Source organism: Oryzias latipes, chromosome 13, assembly GCF_002234675.1.
Source record: "Oryzias latipes chromosome 13, ASM223467v1".
Lineage (NCBI taxonomy): Eukaryota > Metazoa > Chordata > Actinopteri > Beloniformes > Adrianichthyidae > Oryzias > Oryzias latipes.
Genome location: NC_019871.2, coordinates 127,112 through 139,522, shown reverse-complemented (window position 1 = coordinate 139,522; position 12,411 = coordinate 127,112). Strand labels below are relative to the sequence as shown.

Genomic DNA, 12,411 nt, shown 5'->3' with positions numbered 1-12,411 from the left:
CCAGCAGATATTCTCATTTATATAATAATAAAAAGAACAACTGAACATGTGAGTAGTGCAATTATTCATTAAGGAATTTTCCAAGGTAATCATTATTCTGTTGCATTGTAGTGGTGCTATATAAACTCATCATCCTCTCCCTCCCTCTCACTCATGGTGCAGAGACATAAGCATAACAGGGTAAAATAACTCACCAAAACACAGTAAAACAGCTAAACAACTAAACACATTTGGTCACAAAGCCACACTTAAACCCAAATCCATCCAGACAGGTAAAGGGAATGATATCCCACAATTCCTTGCGGTGCCGATCTAACAGCAGCACCAAAGTCACACCTACTTAATTGTATTAATTTGAATGAAAGTAAAATAACTGTCTGATAACTACGTGTTATGTTTAAACTGACTTAACTAAAAAAAGATTTATCTTAACTGAAGCAAATAATTAAGTTAGACCAAAGTATAAAGTTCATCTTTCCAACATCCATATGTGGTCTTATCACCCTCTCACGGTGGAAAAAGTATTATCTGAGCTTCTTCATCCACTAAATCATCTTCAAATGGACACACCATGCTGCTTCACCTCTCTGAAAACAAACTAACCTTCAACTAAACCTGCTCCAGACCAGGTTATGTTCAGAGCATGAGTTGCTATGGCAACTTGACATATCCTGAAACATACCTCCATTTCTGGAACCGAAAGCTGAGGTTATCCACTATCATTTCTGTCTGTGATGGTTTCTGTTTAAGAGTTCAAACTCTCCAAAGCGGCTGTGGATAAGCGTCTCGCTTGCGCTCATTCAGGGTTTTGGAGAGCGCTAATGTTTGCATCAAGTTTTCAGTTCCAGAACATTTAAGATCATCGCTGAAAACTCCAGAAGAGTTCTTGAGCTGGAGACGGGTCAGACCCAAAAAGGTTCTGATCCGTTTAAATCACCTCAGGAACAGATTTTACAATTCCGAAACATCAGAACATTTTAAGTTTCTGCTTCCTGTCAGCTGCAGGATCGGACCAGCATGTCCCTTCTCCAACCCAAAAGCCCCCCCCCATGACCCGGTCCGGTTTATGCTTGTGTGGGGAGTTTGGTCCACCCACATTACTGTTTTGATGCTGTGGTGGGCGGAGCTAATGCAGATCAGCAGGAGGCCCCGCCTTCTCCCTTCAGGTGTCACTGGTCTGTTCTTCACGTCTGAATAAAAAACAAGCAGAACCTAGGAAGGTTAAGGAGGGGTCACAGAACCCCCCACCCCCTTAGAGGCGTCACAGAAGCCCCGCCCCCCCTGAAAGGAGACAGGGTGCTGGTTTGAAGATGATCAGTTTTATTGCAATGAGTAAAGTGGGGAACAAACAAAAAGAGGTAAAAACATCGTTTTCATCCGTTTAAGACACAATTCCACCGTTAACATCTGGAACCAACGTGACCCGCTCAGACCCGAGCCCGGACCGGCCCGGTTCCCGCAGAACCAGCAGGCATATCAAAGAAGCGTGGGCTACAGGTGGAGCTACAAACCAAAGGTCCAGCTTGATGGGACAGGAAGAATGAGAACTCTGCAGGCCTCTCAGTAATGTTCTGGTGGGGGGGTCGGTGTCTGATCCACACTGAAACAACCAAAAACCTTCCAAAAATCTTCTGAGCCGGCAGCGCCACGTGCTCGCGCCGCCGTCACGCCCGCTTTAGGCCTGTCAGTGCTGCATGTAAGGACAGAGGGAGGGGGGCCAGGGGGATGGGGGTGTGTGGAGAAACAGCACAGGGGAAGAAGAGGAGGGGGGGGGGACACAGCAGCAATGTAAGTTCAGCGACACATTAGGGTCTTCCCTTACTCTTGTCCTTATATGGGAACAGGAAGCACTCCCCCTTCCATCCTGCCCCTTCAACCCCCACCATGAAAAAGACCCCAGTGTTTTATCTGGCTGAGAGGCGGAGCTCCAAATGATCAAGAGGAACCCCCCCACCTGAGTTCTGAACGGTTTCATGATCTCGCCTCAAACAATCATCAAATTCTGAACTTCAAATTTCCCACCCTTCTTCAAGACCTCAAAGGCACCACCAGACCACGCCCACATGAACCTGCAATGCCGAGGGTCTGATTCCCAGTTTTAATGAAAGGAAGGAAAGGACAGACCCTTATTCAATCCCAGAATCCTTTGCAGGCGTTACTTGGCGATTGGTGACTAAACCCGGAAAAGAGCGAAAACACGCAAACATGCTAACAAACATCTTTTCTGAATCTGTGAACTGCAGATGTAGAAAAACGTACAAATGAGACGGCACGTTTAAAACCTTCACGGACGCCAACATGCTAGCATGACGCAGCAGGAAGCGTGTGACGTCATAGCCTTGGTTTATGGCGCTGCTGGAAGGGCGGAGTCTCATTTCCGTCTCAATCTCTGTTGGCGGACAGAGATGAGGTCACCACGGAAACAGCAGACGCTGCACCTATGAGGACGAAGGGGCGGGGCTGCGGATGAGCGACAACAAACAGAAAAAGGTTCTTTCCCGTGGGCGGGGCCGCTGAAGGACCTGAAAAGGGGGCGGGGCTACCAGGTCGTCCTCGGGTTTACCAGAGGACGACCTGGACCTTCCCATGAAATACATCTGTCTGGGGGAGAGGGGGGTAAGTCTGCTCGCCGTCTGTCCAATACACAGAAAAGGTCAATGTGGCGCCTGCATCACGGCGCTCAAAGCCCCCCCCCCCCCCCCCCCCCCACGCAGCCTTTGGGCTCAGGGTTCGTCTCTGAGGTTCACCTCTTCTCGCGGCTTGGCTCCGCCAAAGATGGCAGAGTTGGGATTGGCGACCTGGTTGAGCGGCTCCGAGACGGTTCGAGGCTTCAGCTGCAGCCGGGGCCGCTGTGCTCGCTCCTCTGCAAACAGACAGACGTCACCACGTCAGTGCAGGCGGGAATCGAACAGGCGGCACGAACCCGCGTGAGAACGGAAATGTCTTTAGCGCCACCTCAGGTAGAAAAGGAAACGTAAAGACTGGATTCATTCAACAGGAAGTGATGTCACCTTCAGAGGGTTCCCTAAAGTCTGTTGTCCCCCCACGGGGAGGGGGTCCTTCTCTGAACCGTCCCATTCCTACGCCTCCCCCCCGTCTGTCGCTGGGACGACTGCTGCCGCCGCCTCGACTCCGCCCACCCATGTAGTCGTCATCCCTGAAACCTGCAGACACACAGGTGAGAGAGGTCAATGGGCTGACTGGCACCCCCTGCTGCAGAGGAAGGGGCGACCGAGACTAACGAGGCCGCGGTAGCCGGGAGCGCCGCCCCACCTGTGGGACACAAAGGGGAGGAGCTAATGGCAGCAGGTGACAAATCCACCTTGTTGACGATAGATTCACACACACACGCACACCCACCCCCCACCCACATACGCACACACCCCACCCCCATCCCCACACCCCACACCCCACCCACATACGCACACACCCCACCCCCATCCCCACACCCCACCCACATACGCACACACCCCACCCCACCCCCATCCCCACACCCCACACCCCACCCACATACGCACACACCCCACCCCCATACGCACACACCCCACCCCCATCCCCACAGCCCACCCACATACGCACACCCCCCACCCACATACGCACACACCCCACCCCTATCCCCACACCCCACCCACATACGCACACACCCCACCCCCATACGCACACACCCCACCCACATCCCCACACCCCACCCACATACGCACACCCCCCACCCACATACGCACACACCCCACCCCCATCCCCACACCCCACCCACATACGCACACACCCCACCCCACCCCCATCCCCACACCCCACACCCCACCCACATACGCACACACCCCACCCACACCCCACACCCCACCCCCATACGCACACACCCCACCCCCATACGCACGCACCCCACCCACATACGCACACACCCCACCCCCATACGCACGCACCCCACCCCCATCCCCACACCCCACCCACATACGCACACACCCCACCCCACCCCCATCCCCACACCCCACCCACATACGCACACACCCCACCCCCATACGCACACACCCCACCCACATCCCCACACACCCCACCCCCATCCCCACACCCCACCCCCATACGCCCACACCCCACCCCCATACGCCCACACCCCACCCACACACACCCCACCCCCACCGGCACACACCCCACCCCCCCACCCCCATACGCCCACACCCCACCCCCATACGCCCACACCCCACCCACCCCACCGGCACACACCCCACCCCCATCCCCACACCCCACCCCCATACGCACACACCCCACCCCCATACGCACACACCCCACCCCCATCCCCACACCCCACCCCCATACGCACACACCCCACCCCCATACGCACACACCCCACCCCCACCGGCACACACCCCACCCACATACGCACACCCCCCACCCACATACGCACACACCCCACCCCCATCCCCACACCCCACACCCCACCCACATACGCACACACCCCATCCCCACACCCCACCCCCATACGCACACACCCCACCCCACACCCCACCCACATACGCACACACCCCACCCACACACACCCCACCCCCACCGGCACACACCCCACCCACATAAGCACACACCCCACCCACAACTTGCCCCACCCATCCCCACCCCTATCAAATTTAAAATTGTTTAGGCGGGATCTGAAATCAATGCCAATGTTGCCAAGAATAAATAACAATATTTCACAGATTTCACTTTCTTCCTACACCCCACATTTTAAACACACACACCACCCCCATACACACACACACACCCCACATTTTAAACACACACACAAACACATCCACAGACGACACAGTGACAGTCTAATCCCATAAACTAATCATACAGGAAGAAGAATTGTCATACGTTTTCTAGAAGCTGATTAAAAAACTCGTTAACAGACACCTGTTGGAATCTGATGACCTTCTATGATCTGTGATGGGGTGTGTATGATCACATGACAACAGTTCATATCGACAACTGAGTTTATTGGTTTAACCCTTTAACCCCGGAGCTTTAAGACTATCTTTGAACAATCAAAACTCTTCAACCTTTGTCTCCATTCTGTCAGAGCAGCTTTGAGGATGTTCTAGAGCCAGAACAGCTGGTGTTCCTGGTAATCCTGCTCTCTGATTGGCCGGCCACTATACACCGCCGTCCAACCTGAACACCTGAAACCTTTGAGCCCACCTCCACCCGGCTGGTCGTAGAAGTCCTCTCGAGAGTCCCGCCCTCCTCCTCCTCTGGGAGCTCCTCGAGAGCCTCCTCGTCCTGCAGACGACACCGGGAGTTTAACACCAACAGGAGAGGAGGAGGAGGAGGAGGAGAGGAAGGACAGACAGCGCAGGGAAGCAGGAGAGGAGGACTAAGGAGCAAACAGCACCCCCTACTGGAATAAAAGTGGAGGAGGAGCCTGTTAGTCAGCTATCAGCCAATCAGAAGAGGCGTTAGGAAAGCAGCTTTGCACACCTGTGACAGGTTAGACAAGGGGTTAGAGTGGGAGTGAAGGAGGAGCTCTGTTCCAGCAGCTGTGAAGGCAGACAACTTCATGTGTCGCACAACAGCAAAACACAAAGTGTTTAGAAAGAGACAAGTGCAAGAAAGCAGCCAGCGCCGCCACCGCAAGAGCCACACAAAGAGCTACACAACCTACCCCTGGACTGAAGACAGACACACACACACAGAGACACACACACACACACAGAGACAACCACACAAACATACACAGCGCTGCGTGTACCTCTGGCATCGTCTTTCCTGAAGCCGAATCCTCCAGCCCCCCGCTCTTGTCTCCGCCCCTCTGCGATGTCCACCCTCAGCGAGCGATCGCCCAACAGCTGCAAAGAGCAGGTGAGCTGCAGGTGAGCTGCAGGTGAGCTGCAGGTGAGCCGAGCTGCAGGTCATGGATGCAGATACTCACAGCTCCATCATACGTCAAAGCTTCTTTTAGAGACTCCAGGTCTTCAAACTCCACGTAACAGAACCCTGAAGAAGACAAGAATGCACACGTTCATCAACACAACTGGACAGAACCGCAACACAAACTTAACACAACTGGACAGAACCACAACACAAACTTAACACAAACTCAACACACGAAGGTGGCTGGTAAATACAAGAATCTACTTGCCAGGCACAGTTTTTACTTTCCAAATGATTATTATCCTGACAGATGTGTTCTGTGGTTCTGTTGGGTTCTGGGTTCAGATGGCTGTTCTGTATGACAGATGACTGGGGGTGGGTGGGTGGGTGGGTGGTGTTAAAGCTGCAATGAAATGTTTGGTGGTCAGAAAAGGCGTCTCCGACTTTTACTCCGTCTGGTCGGGAAAACATGGTCCGACATCAAAGCGGTCTGTGGGTCGTCAGAACATTATCACAGCATCAGGATCTGCCCCCTTAAACTTTTCAACCTTTCAATCTACAAAGACCCGAACTTCCGTCTGAACGTTCAGCTCGAACAAGGAGAAAACGATCAGAGATGCTGCCCAGAGAACCATGATCTACAGCTGAGGTGGAGTGTCTGACCACAGGACATGCCGCACAAATCTGCCTTTATGGAGGAATGGCAGGAAGAAAACCATTTCTTAAAGATATCCATAAAAGTGTTGTTTAAAGTTACCCACAAGCCACCTGGGAGACACACCAAAAATGTGGAAGAAGGAGCTCTGCTCAGATCAAACCAAGATCCAACTTTTGGCAACAATGCAAAACGTTCTGTTTAGCATAAACCTGAACACACCGTCCCCACTGTCAAGCATGGTGGTGGCAGCATCATGGTTTGGGCCTGCTTTTGGGACAGGGAGGATGGTTAGAATCGATGTGAAGATGGATGGAACCAAATCCAGGAGCATTCTGGAAGAAAACCTGATGGAGTCTGCAGAAGACCTGAGACGGGGACGGAGATTTGTCTCCCAACAAGACGAAGATCAAAAACATAAAGAAAATAGTTCACAGAGAAACATGTCCAGGTGTTAGAACAGCCAGAGTCCAGAACTGAATCCATACAGAATCTGGACAGAACTGAAACTGCTGTTGACAAACGCTCTCCCATCCAACCTCACTGAGCTTCAGCTGTTCTAAGGAGGAACCTTCAAAACAAAAAGCAGTGCCATTGGGTCATTAGACTCTAACCAGTCTTTTATTAGGAATCTTGGGGTCACTTTAGATTTTCGTTTTAAATTTGACAAACAAGTTAGTGCAGTGGTCCAGTCCAGCTTTTATCATCTGAGATTAATCAGTAAAGTGAAGCCATATCTCCCCCATGACACCCTGGAAAGGGTTGTTCATGCATTCATCTTTGCCAGACTGGACTATTGTAACTCCCTTTATTCCGGGATCGACCAGTCTCTCCTCCACCGTCTTCAGCTGGTCCAGAACTCCGCTGCCCGACTTCTGACGGGGACCAGACGGCGTGATCATATCACACCAATACTGCGCTCTCTGCACTGGCTGCCTGTTTCTTTTAGAATTGATTTTAAAATCTTACTCTTGGTTTTTAAATGTTTAAATGGTCTGGCACCTCCTTATCTTTCTGAGCTCCTGCAGAGCCATCGTCCTCGTAGAGCTCTGCGATCTGTAGACCAGATGCTCTTAGAGGTTCCAAGGACTCGACTGGTGACCAAGGGGGACAGAGCGTTTTCAGTGGTTGCTCCCAAACTCTGGAATCGTCTCCCCCTGTCTATGAGATCTGCCAGATCCTTAAGCGATTTTAAATCTCTGCTAAAAACTCATCTTTTTACATTGGCTTTTAACACCAGAGAGAATGATAATTAGACAGTTTTTTTTTTTTGTTTTTTTTGTGTGTTTTCTTTTATTGATGATTTTATTATCATTTTACTGTGTTTCTTTGAATTTTACCTATGGTTTTAGTGTAGTTATACGTGTGCAGCACTTTGGATGTCTGGAAGATGTGAAAGTGCTATACAAATAAAGATTTGATTGATTTGATTGATTGAAAACTGATGGAGACAAACTCCAGGAGACGCACAGCCGGAACCACAGCAACAGCCGGATACAACAGCAACAGCCGGAACCACAGCGGCAACCGGAACCACAGCGGCAGCCGGAACCACAGCGGCAGTCGGATACAACAGCTACAGCCGGATACAACAGCAACAGCCGGAACCACAGCGGCAGCCGGAACCACAGCGGCAACCGGAACCACAGCGGCAGCCGGAACCACAGCGGCAGCCGGATACAACAGCTACAGCCGGATACAACAGCTACAGCCGGATACAACAGCTACAGCCGGATACAACAGCAACAGCCGGAACCACAGCGGCAACCGGAACCACAGCGGCAACCGGAACCACAGCGGCAGCCGGAACCACAGCGGCAGCCGGATACAACAGCTACAGCCGGATACAACAGCAACAGCCGGAACCACAGCGGCAGCCGGAACCACAGCGGCAACCGGAACCACAGCGGCAGCCGGAACCACAGCGGCAACCGGAACCACAGCGGCAGCCGGAACCACAGCGGCAGCCGGATACAACAGCTACAGCCGGATACAACAGCAACAGCCGGAACCACAGCGGCAGCCGGAACCACAGCGGCAACCGGAACCACAGCGGCAGCCGGATACAACAGCAACAGCCGGATACAACAGCAACAGCCGGAACCACAGCGGCAACCGGAACCACAGCGGCAGCCGGAACCACAGCGGCAGCCGGATACAACAGCAACAGCCGGAACCACAGCGGCAACCGGAACCACAGCGGCAGCCGGAACCACAGCGGCAGCCGGAACCACAGCGGCAGCCGGAACCACAGCGGCAGCCGGAACCACAGCGGCAGCCGGAACCACAGCGGCAGCCGGAACCACAGCGGCAGCCGGATACAACAGCAACAGCCTGTGGTTCCACTTCTTGATTGTGTCCCACTTGTTGATTCTTCACAGAAAACAGTTTTGGATCTTCATGTTTTTAGCCTGAAATGTGATAAAAGTTCCAGGGGGCAGAATAAAAGGCACTGTAGTTTAGTCCAGGGGTGGGCAAACTACAGCAGCTAAACAATATCACAGGTGCGATTGGTTAGTCTTTCAATCTGGCCACGCGATGGAGACCCGCGTAGAACGCCACCCCCCCCCCCCCCCCCCCCCCGCAGTCGTGCCCTGATCTGAACCCTGTAAGGATCCTGTCAAAACAGTTCTTCCTTTGCCGTCTGCTGCTTTTTCAAACCATCTGTTCTGATTGGCTGGAGACCTCGTCAGTCAATCTCCTCTGGACTTATTTTCTGAACTTTGACAATGTTTCTGGGTTTGAACTGTCTTGGTGTTTGGACCTTCTTCTCTGGCAGATCCTCAGGTTCTGGTTCTTTTACTTCCACACCTTCGTTTATCTGTTAGCATCCCTGCAGATGGGACAGCGTCTGCCTCCCTGGACGTTTTGGAAGCTAAATGGATGACCCGTCTTTGGAAACTCGTTTTCATTTAGAGATCGTAAACAATCTTCATTCCAATGAGACGGCAGTGAAAGTGTGAGGGGTAACGCCAGATGAGGCTTAAGTTAACGCACGCCGTGGAAGCCTTTGCGTCGGACGGTTGCTTCCGCGAAGTGTGTTAAAAAGTGATAATGCACAATTCGAAGGCCGTTAACCCGTTTATACCATGGTCACTTACAAAATAAATAAACAGTAACTAGTTTTTAGTCCTTAATTCTGTTTTTCCCCCCAATTTGGATCACTTTTTTCAAAAAAGCTGACTATTTGTTACGTGGTGTACGTGGTTACGTGGCCACACCACCACTGCAGTCAAGATTCAGCAAAATAAAGCAATATATATATATATATATATATATGCTGATCGTCCCGATGGGTTGAATAAAGCATAATTTAAGAGAGAAAGTTCTCCTTTTACCGCTTGTTTTTTTCCAGACGATGAAGATAAAGGTTGTTTTAAAGAAGCTGGCGCAGTGATACAGAACATTTAATCTAGGTGACCGGAACTACTTCTTGGGGCGTGCGTTTATCACTTTTAACGCACACCCAGCAGCCAATCAGAATCGAGTATTCACCCGGACCGTGGTATAATTTCTGATAACGGACACTGGGTCGACCATTAACCCTTTCTTCAACCATGAATACTCAATTCTGATTGGCTGCTGGGTGTGCGTTAAAAAGAGATAATGCACACCTGGAGAAGTAGTTCCGGTCACATAGTCTGCAAGTTCTGTATCACTGCGCTGACCTATTGGTAACCAGAACAACATAAACTAAATTCTTAATATTAGTATCTATACGTTTGTATCATGTAGACAGAGTTCAACATGTTTATCTGCTCTATTTGGGTGGAATTTTTCAGATTAATCCTCCCATACCGTACTTTTTGGGTCGTTCATTTTCTCAAAAAGTGCTTCCTATAATCCGGCGCTCCACACGTCTGAATTCTGGTTCTGTTTACTGACCTGGATCCGGTTTTCTGTGGGTGATTTCTAATGTGCGGATGGTACGGATGTGGAGGAGGTAAGAGCGGCGCCAACGCCACCAACCCATCTCGTGTTGACCAATCCCCTGCTGCCTCTAGGTATTCTGGATAGTGTAGTCATCCCACATTATCGGTTTAGTCATCCCTGTGTCGGTAAAATCAGGTGATACGGCGCTGAAGTGGGACTGAAGTTGATGCGGTTCTTCGGCGGATTCGGTTCTGGTTTGGTTCTGCAAACACCTCCAGGGTGATTTCCACGCAGCTATTCCTAAATCTGGATCTTCCCTTTTGCTCCACAGAACCCTAAAACCCTTCAGCTGTTCACCATCGTTCTCCAAAACCGAAGCTGACGGATTAAATTAGGCCAAACTGGACCTTGTTAAAGTCTGGGTTCTGTCCGTTTGGACTGATGGAGTTTCTGTCTCGGTTCTGCAGCCTCACATTTAGACCCGTTCCAGTCCACGTTCCTCATACAGATCTTGCCTGCTTCAGTCTGGAAGAAGGCGAAGGTGCGATTCCCGTTACAGAGCGTCAGCGACACGTTTGATGTGCCGCTCATCGGGATGACCACGACGTTTGTGGGAGATCATCCAAATATGGGCCTGCTGGGCGGGTCAGGGGGCGGGGCCACAAGAACCAACTTCAGACTCGTAGCAGCTTTAGGACGGACTAAACCCGGCACACTTATCAGAACATCTGAGCGCTGCAGCCCCACAAGGAACCACACACCGAACCAGTCTGACCTTTGAACTTGTCTGTTTCTTTGTCTCTGACCAATCGGACGCTGCGGATGTTGAGCTCTTTGAAGATGATGTCGATGTCTCCCTGCACCGTGTTGAAGGGCAGGTTACCCACAAAGGCCGTGAACGGGGGATCCGACGGCAGCTCCTTCTGCTGCTTCCGGGGGCCTCCGGCGCCGCCGCCGCCGCCACGGGGCCTGTGGGAGGGGGGGGCACAGACAGGTGAACGGGTGAGACGCATGAAAGCAGAAGATGACAGTAAGAAACATGAAGGCGTTTGGAGGAGAAGAACAGGCCTGCAGAGGAGGAGACAGCAGAACCAAACCAGAACCAGGACCAGCTATCGGTGCCAGGAGCTGCTGTTTCTCCAGAGAACATGCAGGAGAACCGAACAGAACCGGGATGTTTGTCCCAAAGCAGAACCTTCCTGAACAGAACGGAACCATCTGCAAACCTCCTTCTATCACCTGATCCTGGATCTAACTACTCCAAAGATCCGGACAGATCTACCAGGATCTACCAGAACACCAGAGGCCGGTCACTTAGAACTGGTGTGGACCAGCAGGGGAATCCGACTGTTTGATTAAAACAAGGCTGAAGGACCCGCAGACCTTCATGAGGACCACCTGTCCACCGTGTGACACCGGAACAAGACTCAGACCGCAGGAGCCAGACCAGACTCAGACCGACCACGCAGACTCAGACGGACCCAACAGACTCAACAAACCCCGCAGACTCAGACCGACCCCGCAGACTCAGAGTCAGACGAACCCCGCAGACCACATCTCCTCAAAGGATCGATTCGTGATCCCCTACGATGCGCAGCGTGAGCGTCCCGCAGACTCGTGAAGCGGCCTTGCGGGCTGCCTGTCTGTTTCCGGCCCGAACCGCGCAAACAGCCACCGCGGGAAACGCTGAAATTCCGGTATATCTGCCGGCGAGACCGCGAGCGCTTCGGGTTGTTAGCCTGCTAGCTCCGGGACCTCAGGCTTGCCAGTAAGCATGACCGCCCACCCTCACGCGCGCGGCTTCCCTCGGAGGTCGCGAGGGCCGGTTTAGGCCCGACGGCAGCCGCGCGAACGCTCCGCTGTCCGGTCTCGTGATTTATCTGAGCAGCCGCGCGCGGCCGCCGCTTACCCTCTGCCGCCGCCGAAGCTGCCATAGGCCCGGTCCCGGTCGTCGTAGTTGTCGTAGTCCGCCATTCCTGATGCTGTATCGGAGGAGGAGGTCCTAGACGTCACTCACAAGGGCTTTAGTTGCCCAGTGTGCG

At 52.3% G+C, this 12,411-nt stretch overlaps 1 protein-coding gene across 4 annotated transcripts; it reads right to left on the bottom strand.

Moving 5' to 3' along the window:
* Positions 1 to 1,300: 1,300 nt before the first annotated feature.
* On the bottom strand, positions 1,301 to 12,411 carry eif4h (eukaryotic translation initiation factor 4H). Of its 4 annotated transcripts, none has more exons than XM_023961677.1 (8): positions 12,279 to 12,411; positions 11,145 to 11,338; positions 5,900 to 5,964; positions 5,720 to 5,816; positions 5,170 to 5,250; positions 3,012 to 3,164; positions 2,748 to 2,863; positions 1,301 to 1,690 (listed from the first exon to the last, which is right to left on the bottom strand). In XM_023961677.1, exons 1-8 carry the CDS (start codon positions 12,341 to 12,343, stop codon positions 1,685 to 1,687), a joined length of 777 nt encoding a protein of 258 aa, XP_023817445.1. In that variant the 5' UTR covers positions 12,344 to 12,411; the 3' UTR covers positions 1,301 to 1,684. The 4 variants fall into 4 exon arrangements, with proteins under 4 accessions (XP_023817445.1, XP_023817444.1, XP_023817447.1 ...); XM_023961676.1 differs by having other exon boundaries at positions 1,301 to 1,681; XM_023961679.1 differs by lacking the exon at positions 5,170 to 5,250.